Genomic DNA, 27,209 nt, shown 5'->3' with positions numbered 1-27,209 from the left:
TGTATAAACAATTGTTTTTGTATTCTCAAAATTTTTAGCTTTTTATTTTAAAATTTTTAGAAGTTCTTAATTTAAACCTCTATAGCAAAAGCGGTCATAGGCATAGCTACCTTCATTACAAAAGGGGTGAAGGCGCCCCAAAGGGAGACAGACAGACAACCATGGGTTACTAACATGGCTGTCTCCTTTAATTTTTTTTTAAAAAAATATTTTAAATTAAAAACTAAAAATCTTTTAGAATAAAAAAATAAATTGTGCTTCAGTAGGTTGAGAAAGTAGTTTATGAACGGATACTACATTATAATAGAGTCAGTAGCAATAAAAAAAATTGTAGATTTCGATTTGTACTTTTTTTTTAAAATAGCTTTAAAAAAAAAATTAAAAGCAAACACTTGCACACTTGAATTTACACAAGTCCCAAATTTCTACCAGATCTGCAACAACGTTATGGATAAATTATTTTGACCCTAATTACATAATTTTTCCAGTTTAGGGTGTGTTTGGTAACCCGTAAAATGAATTCCGGAAAATGTTTTCCGAATTTTCTGTGTGTTGGCAACGTCAAGAAAATGTGGTCAACGGAAAACACATTTTCCGTTGACTAAGGAAAATCAATTCATTTTTCCGGAAAATGACTTACGGAATTTTTTCCCGTAAGTTATTTTACGGAATCGTCAGAATAGCTGTTTCGCATATTTTCGACCAAAACCAAGCCATATCACCCATGACCATGGACCAAGGAGGTGGGGAAACCGTCGGAAACCTTTGCTACATTTTTAAAATTTTTTTTTATTTTTTTATTTTTTATTTTTTTTATAAATTCTATTTTTTTTATTAAATACCATTATTTTAATAAATATTATAATTTTTTATATTTTAAATAAAACAATTACAATGTTTAAATATACAATTGTATCCCTTTTCCAGAAAATGAACCAAACACACAGACAGTTTTCCATAATACATCCAAACACCGGAAAATGAAACTGTTTTCCGGAAAATGACTCATTTTCCAGAAAACATTTTCCTGGTTTCCAAACGGACCCTAAATGGGTTTGATGGAGATTTTTTAGTTACACACTCAATTTCAGTATTTGTTGATTTTGTTCTACCTAATTTAAGGACTTATTTGATTCCCTCTTTTTTTTTTTTTTTTTTTCAAATATACTTTGTTATAGTGATTAATTGATTACAGCTTTGCAATGGCATAAGGCAAGCTTGGTCTGCCTGGCAGCTGCAGATCTTTCCAATCTTCATCGTTTAACTTACTGAAGTAATGATTGACCATATCATCAGTAACTAGTTCCAACTTGGATGGTTCCCACTAAACACAAAACATAGAAACATAAAAGAAGCAAAAGTTAAGGTCCAAGTTTGGATGATAAGGAGATTATGTAGTAGATGAATGTAAGGAACCTTGGGCTTTCTATCCTTGTCCAAGAGTATAGCTCTGCAACCCTGATTTCAATCAATGCTTTAGTTTCCTGTGATCATTGCCAACAATACAATACAAAAACCCGAAGACTCCTTACATACCTCAACGAAATCCTTGGAAAACTCTCCTTTCAACACATGGCAAGCCATTCTAAACTCGCGGATGAGGCATGTACCAATACCTTGCAGCCTCCCTGCCCTTATCTGAATAGCAATAGCAATAGCAATAGCAATAGCAAAAGCAAATCACATTCAGACAATCTTGAAGCGAACTATTTAAACAGCCTAACTAGCTATATATTATTTAAATGATTGGCTTTTAATCAGTACGGGGGTGTTGCTGTGTTGGAGAGTGATCATCGTTGTAACGTACCGATCTTAGAGAAATCCTAAGGCTTGTAGGTGATGCCTTCTTCAGTGATTGAATTGCTGAAGAAATCCAATCATCCTTGTTATTTGCAGCTTCAGTTTCCTACAGATGTTAGTTAGTATGGGATTCTCTTAAATCATTCTTGGCTGCCAGCTGAGATGTGATGTATACAGATAAAGGAAACTGCATTTAATAACTTACAAGTGCAACCATGATTTCTTCAATGGTTCTTCGAGAGAAACAGCGATCAATTATCTTCAAACTGTACATACAGAATAGCAGAAGACGAGACCTCAACTAGTCAAAAACCAGATCAGAGAGATCTTCTGAAGACATTGCTAATGTGTTGTGTTTTCAATACAAGTTTATGCACCCTATATGGATATGCTTTTATTTATTTATTTTGTTGGGTTTTCTAGTGTGGAAACTTCTGAAACTTTGTTAACTTTATACACTTGGTGGTACAGAACAATAATAAATAGCACATACCTATCTAAAGTGATAAGAAGAGTTGAAAGAAACAGCCTTTAGGTTAGGTGAGACTTGATAGAGAAAAGTAGTGACTGACCAAGACTTATATATCATTGTTCAAACATGGCATATTATACTTAAAACATGAAGGTTTCCACACAATGAGACACCAAATTTAGTTTAATGGTAAAGTAAAGACAAATGAAAGGCAAAAACGAATTCTTGCAGCACAAAGCAGATTGAAAGAGAGAACAGGCATTGACTCAAATAGTGAAATCACTGCAAAAAATATTATTCTCAGGAAATTAAATATTCAAACCACAATTTATGATCATTATTAACTTAATAATACAGAAGGCTACATACAGAATCTTAGTCTTCAAACCTGTATTGTATTTAAACAGAACATAAAGAGAGAAAATGGACTTACTGGTTATACGGGCTCTTTTCTTTCAATTTTGGTACTTGTGAAAACTCAGTGATGATGGCAGAAATAATTGTTGGATCACTTGAATTGATATTGTGTAATGCTTCTTCCAAGGATGACAGCCTCTGCACAATAAGACAAAATATGTATTCTAAGTGGCGCTCATAGGAAAGGAGGATAGTGACATATATAGCCAGCCAATTCAGCAGAGGTGTGATGAATTGTGAACATTGTTTTAAGGGCAAATTGAATGCTAATATTTATTCAAATACAATTTAACAGGAACTTCTACCACACAAATTACAGGGATATATTACTAGAAGCCTATTAATTTCAAAACCAATATATAGATGTTGAGATCCAGATGTCCAGATTAAACTAACTCCCTAAAATATATTAACTTACAAGTATAGGCTATGTAAACTAGCGATTTTGAATGCCAAGCCAAATATGTTATATTCAAAACATAGCACAAATTTAATTTCCTGACAATCAAATAATCAATCTTGTAAATGTGAGAATGTTGGGGCACCTCTGAAGGGACAAAATGAGTTGCAAGACCACATGCTAGCATTTCAGTACCATCCAACAGAGAACCAGTCAACCCAAGATATTCTCCTGCCAAAGAGGATATTAATGCAGTTAAACAAAGCAGACCTGGAACTAATTTGTGGCTGAAAGCCTGAAAAAGAGGCTTACTATGTTGATCTTCCTACATATAGCGAATAAGAATAATATAAACCTAAGTAAGATGAGAGAATGACAACAATACTTCCACTTAAATAACTTTATACCGGAATTATTTTGGGATATTGAAATGAATGTACACAGAGGAACAAGGACACTACTGGAATTACCAAAGAACCCAGGAAGTCTTGATAAAAAGTAAGAGGCACCCACATCTGGGAAAAGTCCTAAAGCTGTTTCCGGCATAGCAAAAACCTGCAAGAAAGCAAACAAAAAGACAGTTCACAAATCTCCAGTACCACATTGTAAATCATAGCTTAATCTAAAAGACATCTAATAATTATTCAGGCAAATAAGTAATCCATTAAATGAAAATTTTCATATCTGATTGCTATTCACAGAATCCAAAGTCTTCCACACATGCATAATTACATTACACTTGGTCCAATCTATATCCATATAAATTATGCGCATAATTACATTGTTGATGCAATGGTTAAGTGTGCTAGATAATTATATTGTGGGAAAAGGGTCAAATACACCCTCAAACTTTGTCTAAGAAGTCAATTAGACCCTCTAACTTTTGAAAGTTTCAATTAGATACATTAACATACAGAGTATTAGTTTAGTGCATCAAAGCCCAAAACCCTAATTATGACCTGCAATAGCAGGTCAATAATGCACGGGCGGAGCTTCGGCAACACTCCGACAAGCGTGACCTTTTACGGTGACCAAACTAGTTGCCATCTCCGCCGTTGGAGATGGCAACCAGTTTGGTCGCCATCTCCAACGACGGAGATGGCGACCGGTTTGGTTACAGTCTCCGTTGTTTGGTCGCAGGAAAAGGTCGCGCTTGCCGAACCTTCGCCAGTGCATTATTGTCTTGCTATTGCAAGTCACTATTAGGTTTTGGGCTTCGAGAGCTTAATTGATTTTTTAAATGAAGTTTGAGGATGTATTTGACCTTTTTCCCTTACTATTGATGGATTGTGGATTGATATAATTATGTTGAAGGTTATATGTGTTTGATGGTTATAATTGGAGTTCTGATGGTTATATGTGTTGATAACATTCTGTACTGTACAGGGGTATTTAAAAAAATACATTTATTTATCAGTTAGCTTCTAGGTATTAAGTTCTCACAAAATCATTTATTCACTAAAATCTGTAGCATATATCACTTTGTCCCAAATTTCTACTGCTGTAAAACAATATTTTAATGATGTTACATGAACTATAAGTGGTATTTCAGTCGACTTATTAGGCTAAAGAAATAAATACCGATTTCTCTGTAGCAACTCGGAATCTACCATGTATACTAAGACCTGCTCCACCTCCAAAGACAATTCCGTTAAGAATGGAAACCTTCACATGCCATTGCAAGAAAGTGTAAGAAGATTTTCAAAAGGGAGGGAATTTAGGGAAAGTAAAAGAAAGTGCATATATCATAAGAGCATCCTTAATAATAAGATCTTTTTTGAGAAGTTTTTGTAGGTGTGATTAGAAAAGAGAAAATGGGAGGGGAGGAAAAAAAATAAAACAAATCTGATTATTTTAAAAAAAATTTAAAAAACAAATCTGTCAGGCTCGCCTCAGGCGCTCCTGGCTGGGCGCCATTGTTGCAGCCCACGCCCATTGTTGTGACTGGCTTCTCTCTCCAATGGGTCCCACTTTTCTGCAATAAACCCTCTCCTTGCGGATGCACTCCAAATTTCTCTCTCCTGCTTCCTGCATATTTTTCTCTGACATAATCCCTAAATAAACCTATAGTAAGGATGCTCTAAGAAACCTGGGGTTTGCTATAAGTTGCCACTGCATAGCACACGGTGAATTTCTTTCTGAATACTTGTGCGCCCAATTTCCAATTGCCTAATACACAAAAGCAATAGAAAGGTCATCAGCTTTGCAGAGGACCAGAGCCTACTATCAATTTTGCAGAAGTTGATGAGCACATACATGAAACATAGGAAAATAATATCTACAAACATGTGAAACAAACAAATCAAATTGATGAATATACATGTATATACATATATGCATAGATGGATAGATATATGCTTATAGAAACATCCTTTCACAATCTAGTTAGCTATATACTTATGATAAAATGACCTACCTTGTCTAACATCACGAGCTATAGCTGCAACATCACCACCAGCACAAAAAGCTCTTCCTGTGCTCTGCTAATAAAGAAACTTGTTAAACACTAAAGCAATAGGAAATAAGAACTTCTAAGTAGGCAGATAAAGTATAGGGTTCCATGCTTCTCTTAGTGGTGTACTAAAGTTCTATTTAAAAAAATCAATTCTTTCTAAAAGTAATAATCCAGAATATATAACATAAATATGTAAAAGGAAAACGACTTAGGCTCATGAACAAAAATCATTTTAATAGCCTATATCCAATAAGTTATAGCTTACCAGCACATCAAGCAGCCAAATTTGACTACCTTCAGACAAGCAGTTAAAAAAAAAAGTGCACTGGCCTGGTAGAGTAAATGTAATAACTATGCAGCCAAAACATACCTTCAAAATAACCAACTTGGCATTTGAATCTTTTTCACAGGCTAGGAAGAGTTCTAATAACTGAGATATCTGGATTAAGCAATTAAGTTTGAACAAATAGTTACAAAACAAAATCAGCATATGATAATTAGTTTAAATAAAAATAATGATAAGATATTCAAGAAAGAACCCGCATAGAAGGAAGAAGAACAACACAGTTAAAAATATCATAGCACTAGTCATTTAGGCATGTAGCTACTAGTGTAAACAAGAATTTCATTCTCTACAGTACATCATAAGGATGAGTAAACGGTTAGAAAAGTTGCACAACAATCCTAGAAATTAAATGCCACTAATTAAAACCAAATCCTGAGTGCTTAGTGAGCACTGAAACTACACATTCTATTTTAGAACACAAAAAACCAACTTAAACAATCTGACAATGATAGGTGTTTTTTCTTCCCTAAACTGATAATTGATAAAATTACATTTACTGAACTCATTGACCAATTTAATCAAGCAATCAGGAAAGTAATATTTGCTCCCACATTCAAAAAACTGAAAATAAAAAGAAAGCAGTCAACCAACTCAAAGATACTGGAGATATACAATACAGCTTTGGGAGTTTAATTAGTAATGTGGCACTGGTGCATATATTGATCCCTTTGAAACATACCATTGCAGAAGAAAGTGCATTCAGCTGCTTCGGTCTGTTTAGTATGATCGTTCTCACACATCCAATCTCCTCAAAAAGGACCTAAACATCGAAAAGCGGTAACTGATGCTTAATAACTAAACAGAAATTCTAAAAATTATACATGTTCAAAGACAACAATATTTATGCTCGTCAAATGATAGGTAATCAGAGCAGGGAGTTCCATTAACAAAATAGATATCAATTGAACTTAAGTCGATGTATTCGATTAAGACTTTTATATAGTTTGAAAGCATTCAATTCAATTTTTTTAGGGAGTCTTTAAAAGTTGGGTGGTATTCAATTTAGACTTTTAAAGAATTTTGAAAGTTGAATGGTATTTGATTTATATTTTTAAAGAGTTTTAAAAGTCTATTTTGTATTAAAAAACCATGTACCTTTATAGACTTGTTTATATTAGCATTTTTGTAGACTTTTTTCTAGTATAAATAATTGAAATCCATCCTTCAAACCCAGACTTCTATTGGTTCACACTCTATGGGGCTCTTATTTGTAGAGTTTATTTTAGAGCATATAACTTATTTTAAACTACAAATAAGATAAACTCTGTTTGTTAAAACATAAGAAGTTTAAAATAATATTCACTCCGTCTCATTTTATGTGTCTACTTCAGTTAACGAGGCTTGATTGAAATTATTTTGAATTTAATCTTTTATAATATTAAGTTTAGTATTAGTATATAAAATTTATATATTTAGAAACTACATTAAAAGTACTATAAAACACAAAAAAAAAATCAAATTTAAAAATATTAAAAAACATTAAAAGCAAATAAGAGTGGATTTAACCAATGGATAGTAAACAAGATATATAAAATGAAAAGTAACAAGACATAAAATGAAAAGAGTAACTTATTTTCAAACACTACCAAAACTAATAGCTTGCTTTCAGTTTTTAAACTAGTTAGGCCAAACATAGCGTAGATAAATCCCACTAAGATTACAACTATGTACTTCACTTTGAAAACAAAATTGTAGAAACCTATTTCCTATAAGATTCGAAATGAAAATCCATCGTAGAGCAAAATTCAAGCGGCCTAAAGTAATCAATCTGTCCAACGAAGATGTGGAAGTGCAATAATGGTAACAAATTAGAGTAACCTTATCGGTGTCGCTGTTGGATGAGAGTGCAACCATGCTTTTGTTCGTCTACTCTTCTTTGAGTTTGTAATGTGGTAGAACCTTGGAACGATAATCTCAAACTCACAACTGGGAAGTGGAGAATGGAGAGAGACCCAAAGAGAAAAGTTTGTTATGTGGTAAAACCTCAGATCGATAATCCCAAACTCACAACTGGAAAGTGGAGAATGGAGAGTGACCCAAAGAGAAATGTCTGTCTTGACTGGGTTGACTTGAAACCCAAAAATATTATATTTCCTTTCTAGAATGCTGCGCTGAAATTCATTCACCTCGCCACCTCCGTCTTGTTCTCCCTCTTGTTCTTGTAACAACTTATCTTCATTCATTGTTTCTTCCTACCTTGGTGATCCTGCATTTATGGTGCTTCATTTAGTAGTACTGCTTTGCTGTCTTGGAGCTTTAAAAATCATATCAGCCAAAGTTTATTTATGACTCATACTCATACGAACAAAGTTTATTAGTTTTAAGCACACTGGAACCAGATGTTTCACCCCTAGAGGTAAAGCTTGACCGGGCAGACTCTTGGGTGCAAGCACACAACATCCCGATAATGAACATTCAAAACGAAAAAACGGCGAAGGTGATAGGCTCTTTTGTGGGTGAGTTTAAGAAGGTGGATACGGCGCAATTTGATGGCACCTGGCGGTCATCTATCTGAGCCCCTAAGTCGCCGCATGAAAGATAAACCCCGGCCCCTAGAGGAGAACTGGAGAAGTAAGATGGATTGAGTTTAAGTAGGAGGGGTTGACTACATTCTGCTTTATGTGCGGTGTGATTCTGCCATCTCTTGTTCAACGGAAATGCCTCAGCTCGGAGGTGGAGAAACCTTTAGGGCCGGAGCTAATGGTGTCAGGCTGGCGGACACAACCATCCCTTGGTCCACGGTGGCTACTGTCGGAACCGCCAAAGAATTTCCCCTCTAACAATGCTTTCAGTTCAGTGATGTCAGGAGAAGAAGAGTTTGTACTTTTCTTCCCCTCTGGCACTCTGAGGGCAGTCACTATTGTTTGTACTTTATACCAAGAATCATTGATTCGTCCCGGAGGCTGCTGAACATGGTTTCCCAAACAGAGACGATTGGGCTGGTGTTCTAATTAGGGGAAAAAAGTATAAGGTTTAGGCTTGTTTGGCTTTTCGATCTATTCATGAAAACAAATCTAAGACTTATGCTTTATCTTTGTTATTTAAAAGAAAATCAAAATAAGAAAGAATACAATGAACAAAATACACATGTTTATACTTGATTAAATATTTATTTATGACAGTAATGTTTAAAAATAATTGTGTGTAAGTAATAAATATTTGATTAAACTAATTATTATATTAATGATTAGTAATAATAGTGTATAATTAATAAATATATTTATTTATGATAGTAATGTTTAAAAATAATTGTGTATAATTAATAAATATTTGATTAAACTAATTATTTATGATACTAATTAGGGTAAATTACCAAAATGGTCCCTCGACTATGCCATAATGCACAAATTAGTCATCGACTAATAATTTTAACAAATGCACAAATGCACAAAAAGAAGGATGGTATGTTCGTTGATGAGAGGTCAGAGAGAACCATTGTAAGTATAATGTAACAAATCATATATTGTTAAATAGATAAAATTCTTAATTATATATAGAGTCATTTCCATTTTTGGTCCTACTGTTATTGGGGCATTGCCAATTTTAGTCCACTTTATTAATTTTTGCCACATTACGGCCAGTCTTATTTAGTCCTTGCCACTTTTAGTCCACCGTTAAAATTTTCGTCAAATGGTCGTCCAAAACAGGGTATTTTTGGTCTTTTCATGCTTTGGTCATCTCCTTTACCCTTTGTAGTGGTTTTCCTTACACATTTTCAACCAATGAAGAGGTCTGGCGGAAGCCGTGTGAGCCACATTACAAAGCCATGGCTTTCGCTGGACCTCTTAATTGGATGAAAATGTGTAAGGAAGACCACTGCAAAGGGTAAAGGAGATGATCAAAGCATGAAAAGACCAAAATATCTCTATTTTGGACGGTTATTTGACGAAAATTTTAACGGTGGACTAAAAATGGCAAGAACTAAATAAGATTGGTCGTAATGTGGCAAAAATTAATGAAGTGGACTAAAATTGGCAATGCCGCAATAACAGTAGGACCAAAAATGGAAATGACTCTTATATATATGTCATTGTATACTTATTTTATTATGTATATGTGTTTAATTGTAGGAAGAAATACAAGCACGCTATGATGCTGGAACGCAAGAAGCTGAAGGGTCAACTGAGTCACCAAATATAAACATGTCATAGCTATATGTGGATGTTGTTGGTGGGATAAAAAACACAACGTATTTATGGCTTAGGGACTAAGGCATCCTCATTTATCAACGGGAATAGTTCTGGTTCATCTGTTGCTTCACAACTTCATCAAGATGCAATGAAGGAGATGGTGAACCAATAGTTAGAGACCATGCAAGCTGAGATGGAGGTTCAGAAGGAGGCTAAACTACAAGCTGAAAGAAATCAAATGTAGGCTCAAATGCAAGCTTAGATTAAAAGTTTGATGGATGAGTTGCGTCGCAATGGGATGCTATCCACTTCTATGCCACCACCTCTAAATACACAAGTTAAACATTATGTTAATTCAAATGATGAAAACTTAGGAGAGGATTAGATTACGTTTATTAATATACTTGGTACTGTTTCTAACGATATAACTTTACTTTTGTTATTGTTTATGAGTATGAATGTTTTACTACAATATATTTTGCAATTATATTATTGATGTATTATATTATAGGTTTAATGCATGTATGCGATATTAATTAGTGGGTAAATTTATTATATTATAGGTTAGCGGGTAGATTTTTTTTTTAAATTTTAAAATTTAGCGACGGACAAATATTGTAGTAAATCCGTAGCTAAGTATCTAATAAAATAAAGAATACTAACGAAATAGCGATGAAAAAATCCATAGTTAACTTTAGCGACGGATAATTCCGTCACTAAACTGTAGCTAAATGGCATCAAATTCAAATAATAAAAATGAATTAGTGACGGCAATTTCCGTCGCTACATGTAGCGACAGACCATAGCGACAGATATTTCCGACGCTAACCTTAGCGACGGTAAAATCCGTCGATATTCCCTTGTAAAATTCGTCACCAGATCGTCGTGGTAGGAGTCTAGCGATGAAATTATTGCGGGTGTAGCGACGGATATTCTGTCGCTAGACTTAGCGATGGAAATTTCTGTTGTAATTCCCTCGTAAATTTCAGCGTCAAAATCGTCGCCGGGAGAATTATAGCGACAGATTCGTTTTCCGTCGCTAACTTTAGCGGCGTAAATAAATTGCGTCGCTGAATTCTAGGGACGCTCATTTTAGCGACAGACGAACGCTAATCCGTCGATAAAAAAGTGTAGCGACAGATTTCTCCTATTTAGTGACGGAAATCGTCCGTCGCTATTTTTATGTTTCTTTGTAGTGTTTTTGAAATGATTATTGGATGAGAAGTATTATATTGAGAAATATTATATTGAGAAATATTATATTAAGAAATATTATCTTAAGAATCATCCACACTTATGCTTATCTTAAGAATCCTCCACACTTATGTTTTGGGAATTGTTAAATATTATATTATTGAGAAATCTATTACCCTATATGAAACCTAACATTATTTTCAGTAGAGTGTCATTTGGCGTTGGTTCCTATTCTAGTTTTAGAAATATACTATCTTGGGAAATGATTTAATACCTATCTTTGGTGTGAGTTATACCTTTTGAAACTCATCCCTTATTCTGGAAATTCTCTCACTTATTCTAGTATTGACTTAAAGTATTTGAAAACGCTTTAAAAATGTTTTTTCAAAAGCCTTTGGCTAAAAGTTTCCTAAAGTATGGTTTATTTAATTATCAAAACCTATTTACAAAGTATACATATTTTCTAAACTGAAAATGTAAATATTTTATAGGGCGAAGTAAACCTTACTTAGCATTTTATGCTAATCTATTTGTTTGTGTTTTCCAAACCTTATTTACTTTTAGGAGCTGGAGTTTGTAGCTAGCTTGATGGCGCGCTTTCGAGGCATAGTACCTCGCGGATTGGTAATAGATAGATAGAAACCTTGTAGCCTGCGCGTTTGAACCTAGTTGGCAGCCCAAGCATGACGTGACACCCCTTGTATTTAAAATTTTATTTCGCTTCCGCACTTAAACTTCATCTTTTAAATAAAGAAATGCCTTTTGTTTTAAATATTCCAGATTTTGAAAATTAGGGGTGTTACACTACTGAAAAGTATTATTCAATCTCTTCCATTGTATGCTATGGGAGTGTTTCTTTCTTTTGCCAATGGAGCTTATTAGTGAGATAGAGATAGCAACGAATAATTACTGGTAGAGTGGGGGAGGAAGGCATGGGAAAGACATTCATTGGAAATAATGGAAGAGTTTATTTTTTCCCTAGAAGTGGGGGGACTTGGCTTTTGTAATCTCATAAACTTTAACCTCACTACGCTCTGTAAGCAATCTTGGAGGTTGATCCAAAATCCAGACTCCTTGGCAGCAAAGCTTCTTAAAGCGAGATACTTCCCTCGTTCTTCTTTTTAGAAGCTAGGAAATGTGTTAATGTTAGAAAAATTCATACATGCGCAGCGGAAATATCAAATCACTTTTTCTAAGATTTTATGTAAAAGAGGGAGTTAGAAAGTTTTTACCCAGCGTGCTTTAGCAGAATCAATAGCTAGAACCATCCAATTGTCCGGCCTCTAGTCCATCCACCTACCTAGCACGTGAGAATTCCCAGATATTTTATGTGAAAACTCTTTTATGATTAATCTCTCTATCACATCTATATCTTAAGAAAGACAATTGTTATATGGTGGACCATGGTCCACAATGCATAGTGGACCATCGTCACAAAACGATGTCGTTTTAGTAAGTAGGAGAAACGACTGCCGTAAATCGTAACGGAGTTCCGTAACTGATACTACAGTTCATCTCAAAAGATACTGCTTCACATTTATTTTTATATTATCGAAATGAAACTGTAGTTATATCGAAATGTAACTATAGTTGTGTTGAAATGTAACTGCAGTGTATATAAACTGATACTGAATAACAGTTTCACATTTTTAGGTGTATATATATTGTCCAATGAAGCTGTAGTTATATCGAAATGATATTGTAGTTGTGTTGAAAGGAAACTGCAGTGTATTATAAAAGAAACTGTAGCTGTGTTACGTTGAAAGGATAAACTGAATAATAGGTTCACATATTTGAGTGTATAATATCGAATGAAACTGCAGTTATATCGAAAAGGAACTGCAGTTATGTTGAAAGGGAATTGAACTGCAGTGTATATAAATTGATACTGAATAACAGTATCACATTTTTTGGTGTATATTGTCCAATGAAACTGTAGTTATAACGAAATGATATTGTAGTTGTTCTGAAAGGAAACTGCAATGTATTATAAAATAAACTATAATTGTGTTGAAAGGAAACTAAAGATAAAATTAATATTGGGCCCGAAGAGAATGGGAGATTCACAAGAAAAAGTTGCTACAAGGTTATTGGCATTGAACACGGTGAAAATGATATACACGGTTGGACTTCATTATGGAAGTTAAGAATTCCCCCGAAGGCGTGGAGATATTCTTTTGGCAAGCTTGTTCGAGTTATCTCCCTACCAAAGATCTCTAGAGGCGCAAAAGATTAAATTGTGATGAAGTGTGTTTCTTTTGTCGAATGGAACTAGAATCCATCTAACATCTTTTTGTGAACTGTGGCTAGGTTGAGTGCTGGAGGTAGTTGGGAATTCAAATGATTAACATCACTGCTCAAATTAAGCTTCACATACTGGGCAAATCACATTATGGTTAATCTGGTTAACTTCATGATATGATTTATTTGCCAAGAAAATGAGGGACTAGTACGTGTTGGGGGAATTACCATCAAGCCCAACTTCCAACTCGGCCAATTGACCCAGGAGCTAGTGCAACTCTTTAAGACAAGACAAGCTTATTAACCGAGTTGGTAGCTCTGCCGCATATGTCTAAGAATGCGCAACAGTTGAGATGTTGTTAAAGTTAATTATGCTCAACGAATTATGCACTAAGCTAGTGCATGTCAAAAAGAATTGTTGCAAGCACGAGCACAGAGAACACTTGTGATTACTATATTTGTAACCATTATCATACATTGTAATATTAAAATAGCTAATATAAATATGTATCATTTTTGTAATTAGACAAATAAAAGACAACCATAATATATTTTTCACGATAAACTTTGGGGAGTCTGAGCTACCAAAGTTGTCGTCGATCTTCTTTTTCGTTGTTACTATTTCATCACTTTAATTTCCATTAGATATATGCTTAAATACAAACCTATGATTTGAGGTTCTGATCATATATAGCCGTCTATATTTACACTAACAATTAATATCATAGAATTATAATTTTGAGTTAATTTCGTCAACCGACCACTATAAACAATATAATTTACGCTAACACACGCGACTATCATATTTAAGTCGCAACAGAACAGTTTTAAGGTGGCGTATTCCTCAATTCTAACGGTTACTTATTATCCATTGCCTAATTAATTAAGTCATTAATTGTAGTTTTTTTTTTTTAGGGGTAGGCGGTTCGGTTTAGTAAAACTAAACCGAACGGAAGTGGTTCAGTTTAGTTCGGTATAAATCAAAAGAACCCTCGGTAGTTAAGTTAGAGAAACCGAACGGTTCGGTTCGGTTTTTTATCGAACCGAACCGAAAACCGTTCGGTTTTTTAAAATATATATAATTAATAATAATCCCTGAAGCCTCAATTTGGATTGCTATGTTAATTTTGTGTTTGAATTGTTTTGTTGTTATGTAATACTTATATTTTAGACTTTGGATTATGCGAATATGTATTGTTTGGTAGTGTGCCGTTTGGAAAATTAGCAAATGGTGACAATTGAACATCATAAACTGAACCGAACGGTATCATTTTTTGAAATGCCAAAATCCCAATACCAAAACCGAAACCGAAAAAAATCAAACCGAATCCCGAAATGCCCACCCTGTTTTTTTTTTTTTTTTTTAATTTTTTATTGGCCAACTGCCTCTTTACATACAATACATAGTTGCACGACAACTACCGGCCGGCCTGGTAACGAATTCAACTTTTCACTCTCCAAGATTCCACACGCCAGTAACCCACCCTCACCTGCCAAGTTTTCTTGAAAAGTACTCAATAATGCAAACCGATCGAAATTCTCTTCGCTTCAGGCCTAGCTTCTACTAGTTCAGGCTGCAGCCCGGTATTATTGCATGTTTAATATTTTGTGGGTCTCTTAGCTTTCAGGCAGCCAGCAGCTAGCAGTAATGGGGAAGGAGGAGAAGGAAGAAGTGAAGGGTGAGAAGAAAACAGAGGTAATAACTGCAGTTTACAGAGTTCGTCTGCACTGTCCGCAATGTGCACATGACATCCGGAAGCCTCTCTTGAGAACTCCAGGTTCCTCTCTTTTAAACATACATACATACGTACATGTAGCAATATGCTATATACTCTCAAAAGGAACATCTCTAGGTTTGTTCAAATGAGTGTAGGTATCTACATATTTTATCAAACATTAAAGGGCATGCTGCCAAGGACCTTGTGGTCCAGTGGCATCAAACCCTTTCCTTTATACGGGAGGTGGTGGGTGGAGGCAATACTGATTCTTGTGCTTCAATAGGTTGAGAACTCCAGGTTCCTCTCTTTTAAACATACATACATACATGCATGTAGCAATTTATGTTGGGCAATTACCTCAGTGAAAAATTATCCTCATTATTAGGATATTCAAAAAATAAAACTAACATTGCACTTTAAATTTTCAAATTATTGAAAGACATATTAGTCATTTCATAGAGTTTTCTAAAATTCGCACAACTATATATATACACACACACACACCGATTCTCTTCATTCGTAATGAAGAATTGTTAGTTTTATAAGATTTATAAACATGTGTCTACTTATTTTTATAATATCAATTTACTGGTTAGAAAATGAATTATATTATTTATCTTTCTAAATAATCAATTTATGATTATATTCTATAGTAAATTTTGTATGATTGGTTTCATATTTCTACACTAGTTGTAATGTATGAATGATATGTCTTATTTGTAATGTTTTTGTTTCTTACATATAGATTCTTGAAAAATCAATGAAGCAGAATTGATGCTCAAATGCAAGACATTAATTAATTTGTGAATTATAAATGTATATTCATATCAGTTTTTCATATTAACTTTTCTTTATGTGAGCAAACTATTTCATAACAATTATATATATATATATATATATATATATATATATATATGTGTGTGTGTGTGTGTGTGTGTGTTAATGATCTAATATGCTTGTTTTTTGTGATGTCTTGATGCAAATAGAATATTGAAAATGCAATTGTGGTAAAGTAGTACCACTACTCTCTCTCTATCTCTCTCTCTGTGGAAGTAGAAATGAAATATGAATTGACTTACAAATTCAAGACTCATTCAAACTTATTGACATGAAAATAACAAAGTATTTAAATTCATAATATTTATGTCAACCAATAATATTTAGTAAACTTGGGAACCAAAATAATTATGAAAATTTTAGCTACACTCCAATAATTAAAAAAAGTGTTTGCCAACCTCAACGATTAATTAATTATTTAATGCAAATTGATACGAATAAAAAGTTATGAAGGTGTCTCTCAATAACTTGTTAGTGATAGATTAAAACTGCTACTTTACATATAATTACAAGAACAAATTTGTGTATGATAATAATATAATTCATGAATTGAGTTTACTAATTAATAAACTAAAGTCGCTATTTTCTTTTTCTTTTTTTAAATAAAAACTAAATATTTGTACTCCTATATTATTAATTAAATTTACAGTACAGTTGTTATGAATAAAGTAAAATATATTATTTAATTAATGCATTAAATATAATATTTATCGATTTGTATCTATGACCAAATATAACAATAAATGGTGGTCTCAGGTGTTCACACTGTTGATGTAAAATTCGAGAAAGATGAAGTCGAAGTGACAGGTGGCATTGATGCCAAGATAATCCACCAACGTTTAGAAAAATGGAGTAAGAAAAAAGTGGAGATAGTGTCACATGCAAAGAATAAGGAAGTTGAGAAAGAAATAGAAGTAAAAAAGGTAAGGAATATTTAGTGTTGAAATGGGCTAACTCAATCTATATGAATTGATCCATTATCATGGGTCATATTCATATAGAAAGTGAGCTGGTGTGTTTAAAGTTCTTGGGCAAATTATGCCATGGACCCAAGTTCGTCTTGCAAGATGAATTTAGGGTTATATTCACAATTTTAGAACTTTATGTATACAATTTTAGATCTTAATATACAAAATTACATTACTCAATATTCACAATTTTTGAACTTTATATTTACAATTTTGTTATATAGATTCAAAAATTGTGTTATACTGTTTAATATAGAGTTATGGAATTGTGAATATAGAATTCTAAAATTGCGAACATGGACCCGGATCCACCTTGCAAGGTAGACTTGCGTCCATGGCATAACGACTATGTTTGGCAGAGCTTATTTATGAGCTTATAGCTTATTTTAAGCTACTAATAAGCTATTAGCTCTGTTTGGTGATGTCCCTAAAATAAGCTAGTAGCTTAAAATAAGAGCTTATTTTTTAACGCTTCCTAACTTTTTTTTTTTCTATCTCTTAACTTTATTATTTTAAAGAAATGACATAATTTACTCTTCCCAATTAAAACTTTTTTGGCTAAACGTTTTTGACTTTTTCTCTTCAATATGTTTGGTTGTAATTTCAATTTGACTTTTGTGTTTGAACACTGATTTTTGTATGGACTAATCTTATGAATTATAAACATTTTGTTTCACTTTATATGTTTTCAAAGATATGTTCTTACTTTATATTTTATTAAAATATATTTAATCTCACTATTTTATATTTTTATATATATAAACAAATCTATTTAAATTTAAAACTATTTAAATTGTATGAAGATGTCATTTTTAGTCTTTTAACATTGATGCTTATCAAAAATCTAATTTTACGAAACACTTTCTAAGCATAACAACTCTTCATATTTCAACTTCGAACTTATAGCTTTTCAGTTCTCAACTTTCAGCTACCTTTTCAGCTAGGTTTTGCAAAACATAGCCAACAACTGCAATTTCTGTAACTCAGCCCACCAACATAGTTGGATGATGGACTAGTCTGTCAGCTCACTTATTATATGAGTTATACTAGTTGATTTGTAAGTTATACAAATCAATCAGCATAAGAGAAATTATTGTGGTCCATATAGATGTGTGGATCATGAATATAATATATAATTTTAATATACTAAAAGTATATTATTTGGGTACTGAATATACATTATTTGATAGTATTATATAAAATAATATGCTTCCTGTACTCAAATAGTATATTTTACGTACACAAATAATATACTTTTAATATATTAAAAATTTACTCTTATTTATAATCCACACAGCTGTATAGACCTAGTCCATGTAATAATGATTAATCAGCGTAACTCACAGGCTAAATAGGTCGAGCCCAATCAAGCCGGGTTGAAAAATTCTTGAATTCAACATACTTAAAAACAGATATTTAAGCGGACCCAATTTCACGAATTGGGCTCGTTTTGATTTATCTAAAGCTTATATATATTATTTCGTCAAATCATTATATTGAACTCTGCCTCTATCATCAGTTGAATTGCTCAAATAATTATTTTTTTTTTAATTTAATGGAAGGAGTCAATAAAGACGACCACATTAAAGGTTTACATGCATTGCAACAAGTGTGAGCGTGACCTTAAGAGGAGATTACTCTCCCACAAAGGTAACAAATGTTTTTTCACCTCTTCCAAAGTTGTTACTACAGATGAGATTCATACAATAAAATTCATTGCCCTAACAGTTGATGGCATTCATTTCTAGGAATTCACAATGTGAAAACAGACTTCAAGTCGCAAACTATAACAGTGGAGACGGTGGCTGAGTCTGAGAAGATCGCATCATACGTACGCAAAGCTTTGGGCAAACACGTAGAGATCGTAACTGCAAAGAAGGAAGAGGAAAAGAAAGAAAAGATTATAGTTAAGGAAAAGAAAGAAGAGGTTATGGTTGAGGAAAAGAAAGAAAAGGTTGTCGTTGAGACAAAATCTGGTGAAAAATTTGAGGAGTTTAAAGAAGTAAATAAAGTGGAGGTGAAAGTGAAGGAGGGTGGAGGTGCTCCATATTTTATTCATTATGTATATGCTCCTCAATGGTTTAGTGATGAGAATCCTAATGCTTGCCTTATAATGTAGATTATATACATAATAAATCAATATATATTTTTTATTATTTTCTCTTCTTTTTTTTAGACTCTCTCTCTCACATATATACATGTCTTTTTGTAAAAATAAGAAAAAATAAAAAAATATGGCCTTGATGGCCTTGATTGAAGAATAAGCTAACTCTAGGGGTGAATAAACTTATAAAGAATTTTAAAAGTCTTACACAAATTTTAAGAAAACCTTTTTGAGTTAAACTAATAAAGTTAACTTGTCAACCCAACCTTTAAGGCGATATTAAAATCTTAACAAGATAGTCTAAAAGTAATGGGTTACATTTGTGTGAGACCGTCTCACGAATTTTTATTCGTGAGATGGGTTGGGTCGGGTTGAAGTAACATGCAAATACCATACTAGCTTATATGCATATGTTTCATACTTATATGCTCAAATGTAATACTAATTAGAAATAAAATTTTTGTCACTTATAAGGAAAAATGTACTCCCTCTGTCTCATTTTATCTGTTCTACTTACTATTCGTTGGTCAAACCAACTATTTCTTCTTTGTTTATTTTCTTTATTATTTTTTACTTGTTTTTAAATTTAATTTTTTGTGTTTAATAGTACTTTTAGTGTAGTTTCTAAATATATAAATTTTATATATTAATACTAAACTTAATATTATGAAAAATTGAATTCAAAATAAGTCCAGTCAAGCCTCGTTAACCGAACTAGACACATAAAATTGGACGGAGTGAGTAATACTTTTGAAGAAAAATGTATAGTAATAATTTCGCATTTTGATGTAAAAGTATTATATTTTCCATCAGAAGTATTACATTTGTGAATATGAATGCAATGCAATAAAATAAGGATGCGAGTAAAAGAGAGACAAAGAATTTTATAGTGGTTCGGCTATTAACGAAGCCTACTCCACTCTTCTTCACAACTAGTGAAAGTTTGCCCTAATGTCTCCTTTGTTAGTACAAAAACCACACGATGAGCTCCTTTGGTCACAAAGCCGGGCAGCACACACTTCTACAGGTTTTTCGACACTTCAAGTCTACTTCAATTCGCCTCTTTCTACTTCTTCACCAAGTAGAATTTGTTGAATGATGATTTGAACTTGATTTCTCCTACTTGAGATCTTGGCCTTGATATTCTTTAGTGAATATTTGAGCTGCACAAGATATCTCACAAAAGCTAGATAAAACTTTAAAGCTTTTCTCTCCTTTAAACACTTAAAGATTTGCTAGATGTTTTTGAGCATTTTTGCTTGTAATAGCTTGAATGGACCAACGTCCTTATCTGAAAAGAGTGGAGTATTTATAGGCCTGAATTTTGTGTCCGTTGGAGGGAACCCAAAAATTCAAAAACCATTTTTTCTGTATCCAGTGTGTAATATCCTCTAGATATTGAGACCATGTGGGTGTTAGTACTATGTAGCCGTTTGTACCTTAAAGTGAGCAGACATTTCGTCTTTTTTGTCTTACACACAAAAAGGACAAGCCTTTAATGCACCTTGGGATTAGTTCCTAGGACCTCAATTGTCCAAGGTTGATCACCCATGATTTTAAGGTTTCGGATAGTGAGTTGCTCAGAGAATGTTCTCTGGCTTGTCCACATGAATGATGAATGATTCGTGTCTTAAATGCTCAATATATGAATAATTGACTCAATTATTCATCCCAGTGACTCCTCGAATGTTTTTCTTTAATCATTCGGCCTTTTGACTCATCAAGATGTGGACCCTTCCATTGTTCGGCCTCTGTCTTCCTCTTGGTCTTCTATTAGCAATGTCGTGTCTTCGACCTTCAAATCTTCCAATCACTCGATGATTCGTGCTTCATGTATTCGTCCTTGACGACGAACCTATCTTACACAAATGAACACGAGCTAAGAAGCACGAGTTCGATACTATTACAAAGATTAGGCCAAGTCCTCGACCTACTCTAAGATACAATGAGATATCATAAAAATTGGGGATCTAAACTCCTATTATTGGTATCATCAAAATCTTAATACTCAGTGTTCCTAACAATTTCCCCATTTTTGATGATGTTAACACACATACTCTGACTATATGGCTAATCTCATAAAAAATTGGATTTTATTATGATAACCGAATAGCTATGCTTAACAAAATTTGAGGAGTAAAGTTACTAAGAATATAAAACTCAACATAACCCGAAGAAAACACACATCTTTTTATTGAAAATTTGATTACCATTACATGAAATGAGGAAATACAATACAAAGTAGATAAAGGAAATTATTTCTTTCTGCGGTCTTGCTTTACTTGTTCGACGATGTCATTTTAGTCGATTTCATCATTAATGGCTTGCCTTGCGTCTCGAATGTTTTTCTTCTCAATGAGCTTGGCGTACTTATCAGATACCTTGAGTTGAAAATAATTCTGGGTGGCTTCAACAATATTGTGTCCACCAAGATTTCTCATTTTCCACCAGCATATGAGTTCGGTTGCATTCATTCCTTCGCAAAAGCTTTGACATGTCTGAGTTGAAAATAGGACCTCTAAACCAGAGAAAGTTTGGACAATGAAAGACGTTCCTGCAATGATAAGAAAACAACCACCATGAGATCAAAGATTATGAGTTAGTGAGCAGAACATATTGGAGTCTTTGAAAAGGAAAAAAAAATGGACATGTGGTATCAGTTAACGGATTTTGCAAATCATGATGGATCTAACATGGATGATGGAAAAAGTTTTGATGAATGCATAGATTGGTACGAAGCTGGAGTGTTACTTGGATCATCAATTATTGAAGCTATATTATGTGACAGGTTAGTTTAAAGAAAATTTTGCTTCTAATTTGTTTAAAGGTGATTTTTGTAAGCTTAGGGAACAACTTAATCACATGCTCAAGATTGAGAATGAGAACAAGAGAGCAAGAAGGTACATTTTACTCTGTATGTTTTTTGAACAAGGAGTTCTGTGAGCAATTATGATTATTTTCATAATTCCAGTTTATTTCCTTATTATTATTGTGTATATTTTTTAGTACTTGAATTTTTTTTGACAAGGCATGTTAAACGCATAACTGATAATCAAAAATTAATATTCTTTTTCTTTAAAATGCGTATAGGAAGTTCGTCCAAAAATAATTCATTAGATCAAAAAATTTTGTCAAACTCTTCAAAGACTTTGTCAAAATAAAAATTGATAAAAGAAATTTGTTTTAATTTTTTCAAAACTCAAAGCCAATGATTGAGTATAGGTTTTTGCATTATAAAAAAAATGAGAAATTGTTATGAATATATGTATTAGATTTTGATGAGTCAAAAAATGTATTTATGATGAAAAATTTATAACCCCTATTTATTTTTAATTAGTCTCATATTTTTTCCTGAATTTGAAACATTTATCAAGATACTAAGAATAAATTTGAAGACAAGCAAATTTATGGAGAAATTACCGTGAAAATTATGGAGAAGACAACCGGAGATATATTTTTGGAACAGCTGAAGTTGAATTATTTGGAGCAATTAAGGTGTGAAAAATTAATTCAAGAAGGCAGTAGAGATTTCGAAGTAGTAGAAAATTTGAAGAAAAGAAGAGAAAGAAGCAGTAGAGATTTCGAAAGAATTTTAATTGGGAGGAGCAGTAGAGATCGCAATTTAAAAGGAGCAATAGAGATTGCAATTAAAAAATAGCAGTAGAGATTGCAATAACTAATGAAGCAGTAGAGGTTGCAATTTTGGAAAAGGCAACAGAGGTTGTGACAATAAAATAAAGAGGCAAAATTGTGAAGAGTTGAGATTCTTACTGGAAAAATTAATTCTCCATGCAACAGGAAGAAAAAATTTACAGAAGTTTTGCACAAACTAAAAGGCTACAGGATTTGCTGACAAAATTCAAAATTTGAGATTGTCTTTCTCCAACGGACTACACAATAGATAACGAACAAGAATACGAGAGCTACACAATAAAAATATACAAGCAAGTGAAAATCAAAGAGCATACAAAGATCTTCATCTCAAAGAGAGACTTAGCTACACACTGATGTATTCATTCAGAAGTCTCAAATTTGGAAGAAAGAAAAATCTTATTTTTCAAACAAGTGGTTTCTCTACTGAAGGGTAGATAGAGGATAGTAACATGGAGTTGTGAAATCTTGGTGTTAGTGCTGGAGGCACTGGAATTGTGTGATTAATGTGGGCTTGGTGATCAAAGCACTAGATCACAAATTCATTGTATCTTGTACCAAGAGTGAATTCCTCCTGGAGATAGCAGTAGAGTGGAGTAAAAGAATTACATACACCTTCGAATCACTATAATTGATGTGTTCTTTATTGATTTATTTTATTTATATTTTGCATGCACCACTACATGTGAATCACTTCATACACATTTTTAAAGCTATAGCATGTAGCATATTTTGAATTATTTAAAAAAGTTTATTCACTCCCGCCCCCTCTAGACTTTTATCATATTCTTTTGGGACCCGTAGTGGGGAAGAAACAAAATATGAGAGTGTTGAGGAACAAAGGGAAGGGAAGAAGGAAGAGAAGGTGGAAGATGAGAGCATATTCCATGAGGTGTATCAAGACACAAATCTTTGAAGAAAATATGCTACCTTTGAGCTTAACCGAGTTCCTCAATGCTCGGCATTTGAGGACATATTTTGAAGAAAAGGTGGATGGAGAAAAGAAACTCATCTTCATCCAATCATGCATGGATAGTTCTTTGCGAGGTTGAGTCGAAGTAGCGATGTTAAATTTAACTTCATGGGAGGCACCCCACGTTATCTTTAGTTTTCATGCATTTTCTTTTATTGCAATTTAATTTAATTTGGTTTATACTTTATATTCCTAATGTTGGTTCCTTATCTTATATTTTTGTGCTTATAAATGTGGTTTTAATGTTTATATTCCCTTAACTCTTAGGATTGACACTTAGGAGCGAGCTTAGATTCAAGAAGGCTTCATGATGACTATTGTGCGCACAAGAGATCCATTAGGGGAGTCGCACTTCCGTTCTCTACTATCTTTAATTTGCCTATAGTGTTTTACTTTGTATGGAGAGTAGAGATTGTGCTCCTTGTATTTATTGCTTTATCTTTTATTGTTAATCTCACCCTACCCTACCCCTTATTGTGTTTATGGGTATTTATCTTTTGTGCTTTGTTTTCTTTTGCACCGAGGACGGTGCAAAATTTTAAGTGTGGGGGAGGGATAATTATTTGGTGTCCAACAAATTTTTGTTTGATTATTTTACTAATTCACTTTATCAATTTCTTTATATACTTGTATTTAATTTTAACATCATTAAAATTTTATTTCATCTTTTATCCATCATTGTGTTGAGTTTGTCTTGAATTTCCCTTTTTCTTTAAAAAGCTGAACGAAGTTAAGGGGTCGTTTACTTCATTTCTCTATTTTTTCTTTTCCAGTTTTCTATTTCTCCAATTTTCTAATTTTCTATCTTCATTTCTCCAGCTTTCCATTTCTCAAATTTTCAGATTTCATTTTATAAATTTAATTTTTAAATAAAAAATTCAATATACTAATACGAAATGTACAAAAGGTAACAAAAGTCGATAAAAACATATTACTAAATAAATTACAACTATTTCAATGTGAAAAGCACAAAATAGGAAGAAAAAAACTGTAAACATAAACATAATAATAATAATAATAATAATAATAATAATGATAATAATAATAATAATAATATTATTATTATTATTATTATTATTATTATTATTATTATGGAGCAATACAAGTGACGTAAATAGTTTTAGTAAATAATAATAACAATAATACGGAGCACAAGTAGTAGTAGAAATAATAATAATAATAATAATAATAATAATAATAATAAACAATAAGAAGAAGAAGACGGAGCACAAAGCACAAAAGTGCTGCGCAAAATGGCAATGTCAACAAAGAGGAAGTTGTCATGCCTAGATATGATTCAAATCCACGCCATATGATACTAAAAGAGGAATACAATGCTATTTGTTTGTGATTTCCTTATACTTATGTTTCCTATGTGTGAGTAGTTTTGTTTTGGGTTTGGATTGAGGTTTACACTGAGATTCTTAATGCATATTTGATATCTATTGCATAAGAGCGGTAAAACTCAATCTAGGGTTCCTTTTGTTGTGAAATTATCTTGTGTTCTTGTGTTGAGATATGGAGCCCAACATTACTAACACACTCTTAGTATGGATTTGACAACTGATGGACAAGGGGTCAACATTCTTTTTGACCCGTCTCACGACTGTCAATATCCCACTAGATCCATCTCACTACTCTTAAATTCCACCACGGAAGTGGGGAATTCTAGGGTTCTAGATTGCTAGAGCGTTATTGAGGAGATTGATAGCGTCATGAAAATAGGACAATCCCCATCTTTCAATTTGAACTAGCATTAGATCACAAAAGTAGCTGTTAGACCACCGAATTAGTGTAGGCAATCTTGGAACCTAAAATTGAGTTTGACTCCCCTTAATCCTTAGTTTTGGCATTGAATTGAATGCTTCCTCATTCCAAGCCCTATTTCCGTTATTTGATCGTTTAATTGTTTTGTTTGCTCTTATTCCACACTCTTGCATTATTGATTTGCTTCCACCGGTTTTCTTTACTCCTTGTGTCTAGTTATTTTCAAGGATTATTCCTAAAAAAAAGCCACCCTAGAGAGCGATATAAACAATTTTCTTTTGTTTGAACCACCTGGGATAATCATAGGCAACCTCCTCGCCTTCTATTGTATGAACCAAGAATATAAAGTGGAAAAAAAAAATAGAGGCTGTGGATATAGCATTGCAAATTTGTGATGATATACTAAAAAATGCTCGTCTCCAGAATGGAACAGGCCTATAACAAGGTGCACCGGGAGGTAGTCTTTGAACCTGGACAATGGGTATGGGTTAAGCTACAATTGTACCACCAACACTGTGTCATGGCGAATAGTGAACAAAGCCCTCTCCTCGCTTTTATGGTCGCGTTTCAAGTGCTGAAAAGAATAGGTAAAGTCTCTTATCAAATTAATTTGCCACCGGAATCACAAGTCTACAATGTCTTCCATGTCTTTGAAGGAGTTCAAAGGCACACCCCCAACATTAGTCACCTCATTGCCACTGACTACGGAGGGAAGATTAATATCCTACGTCCTGTAGCAATCCTACGTAGTAGAATGAACAGGGGTAGCAGAGAGGTTCTTGTTCACTAGCCAGGGCTATTAGAGCATCCTTAATAGTGAGATCTTTTTGCGATTTTTGATGAGTTTTTGTAAATGTGATTAAGAAAGAGAAAATGAGAAGGAAAAAAAAAACTAACAAATCTTCTTTTTTTTTTTTAAATTTAAAAAAAAAAACAAAAAAAAACAAAAAAACAAAGCTCTCAGGCATGCCCGCGCGGGCGCCATTGGTGCAACCCACACAGCGTGGCGCGCTGGCCTTGGGATTCCGTGCGATGGGTTTAATGTTCCAATAACTCTTTTCTTGCAGTTGAACTCAAACCCTCTCTTACATTGGTACGGTTGCTCTTAGAGGAAGATGCAACATAGGAAGAGTTAGACAGATTTTAAACACCGATATCCAGATTTCAAGCTTGATGTCCTAGAGGGGAGCGATGATGTATTTTGGGGGCATACCTACCAAAAAAGGGAGCACAAATGAAGAGGTCAAGACTAGCAGAGTAGTATTTAGTTATATCCTAATAGTATTTAGCTAGAGAGTTCCTTTAGAATTAGAATATTAGACTAGTTTGGATTATTTAGTAGTTCTACTAGTAAAAGGAATCCTAAGTTGTGTTTGGCTGGGAAAAGTGCTGCATTCGGGCAGAATCACAAACAAATGCATGCAAAATTCTTAAGAAAATTTTGAGGGAGTTTGAGGTCTCAACAAAACCCAGCTTTTTTTATTTTTTTTTTTATTTTTATTTAATAGGAGGGTAATACCCAAAAACACAGGAAAGTTATACATGGTGGACATCACGCCAAGAAGGCAGTCCATTAATGTCATCCTCTAGTAAGCCTAAAGTTTCCACAGGTGGATCATCCAATATGTGCAAGCCTCTTGGCAGGGTCTTTGCGAATTTGGCTAGACTATCTGCTACACGATTTTGTTCACGCGCAATATGATTGATCTGCCAAGCCTCCAAACAACGCAACTCTC

The 27,209-nt window shown here is 33.4% G+C and overlaps 2 protein-coding genes across 2 annotated transcripts; one reads left to right on the top strand and one right to left on the bottom strand.

The window, feature by feature from the left end:
* Positions 1–1,101: 1,101 nt before the first annotated feature.
* Positions 1,102–7,823, bottom strand: LOC116030230 (3-hydroxyisobutyryl-CoA hydrolase 1-like). The gene is made up of 14 exons (XM_031272408.1): positions 7,709–7,823; positions 6,570–6,650; positions 5,915–5,983; positions 5,506–5,569; positions 5,179–5,258; positions 4,671–4,754; positions 3,560–3,644; positions 3,235–3,320; positions 2,706–2,827; positions 2,006–2,066; positions 1,808–1,906; positions 1,537–1,638; positions 1,417–1,458; positions 1,102–1,324 (listed from the first exon to the last, which is right to left on the bottom strand). The coding sequence occupies exons 1-14, from the start codon at positions 7,742–7,744 to the stop codon at positions 1,190–1,192; spliced, it is 1,146 nt and encodes a 381-aa protein (XP_031128268.1). The 5' UTR covers positions 7,745–7,823; the 3' UTR covers positions 1,102–1,189.
* A 7,280-nt stretch (positions 7,824–15,103) lies between these two features.
* On the top strand, positions 15,104–19,097 carry LOC116028549 (heavy metal-associated isoprenylated plant protein 4). The gene is made up of 4 exons (XM_031270284.1): positions 15,104–15,233; positions 16,767–16,933; positions 18,541–18,628; positions 18,727–19,097. Exons 1-4 carry the CDS (start codon positions 15,104–15,106, stop codon positions 19,095–19,097), a joined length of 756 nt encoding a protein of 251 aa, XP_031126144.1.
* Positions 19,098–27,209: the final 8,112 nt, after the last annotated feature.

This window comes from Ipomoea triloba, chromosome 9, assembly GCF_003576645.1.
Source record: "Ipomoea triloba cultivar NCNSP0323 chromosome 9, ASM357664v1".
Lineage (NCBI taxonomy): Eukaryota > Viridiplantae > Streptophyta > Magnoliopsida > Solanales > Convolvulaceae > Ipomoea > Ipomoea triloba.
Note: the sequence above shows the minus strand (reverse complement) of the source record. Positions and strands in the feature narration are given on the sequence as shown.

Coding starts and splice junctions, on each gene's coding strand:
- LOC116030230 (XM_031272408.1), bottom strand. CDS start 7,744: ATGGTTGCACTCTCATCCAACAGCGACACCGATAAG. Junction 5,259..5,505: donor AGCTCGTGATGTTAGACAAG/GTAGGTCATTTT, acceptor TTTGTGTATTAG/GCAATTGGAAATTGGGCGCA. Junction 2,067..2,705: donor GAAAAGAGCCCGTATAACCA/GTAAGTCCATTT, acceptor CTGTATGTACAG/TTTGAAGATAATTGATCGCT.
- LOC116028549 (XM_031270284.1), top strand. CDS start 15,104: ATGGGGAAGGAGGAGAAGGAAGAAGTGAAGGGTGAGAAGAAAACAGAG. Junction 16,934..18,540: donor AAGAAATAGAAGTAAAAAAG/GTAAGGAATATT, acceptor ATTTAATGGAAG/GAGTCAATAAAGACGACCAC. Junction 18,629..18,726: donor GAGATTACTCTCCCACAAAG/GTAACAAATGTT, acceptor ATTCATTTCTAG/GAATTCACAATGTGAAAACA.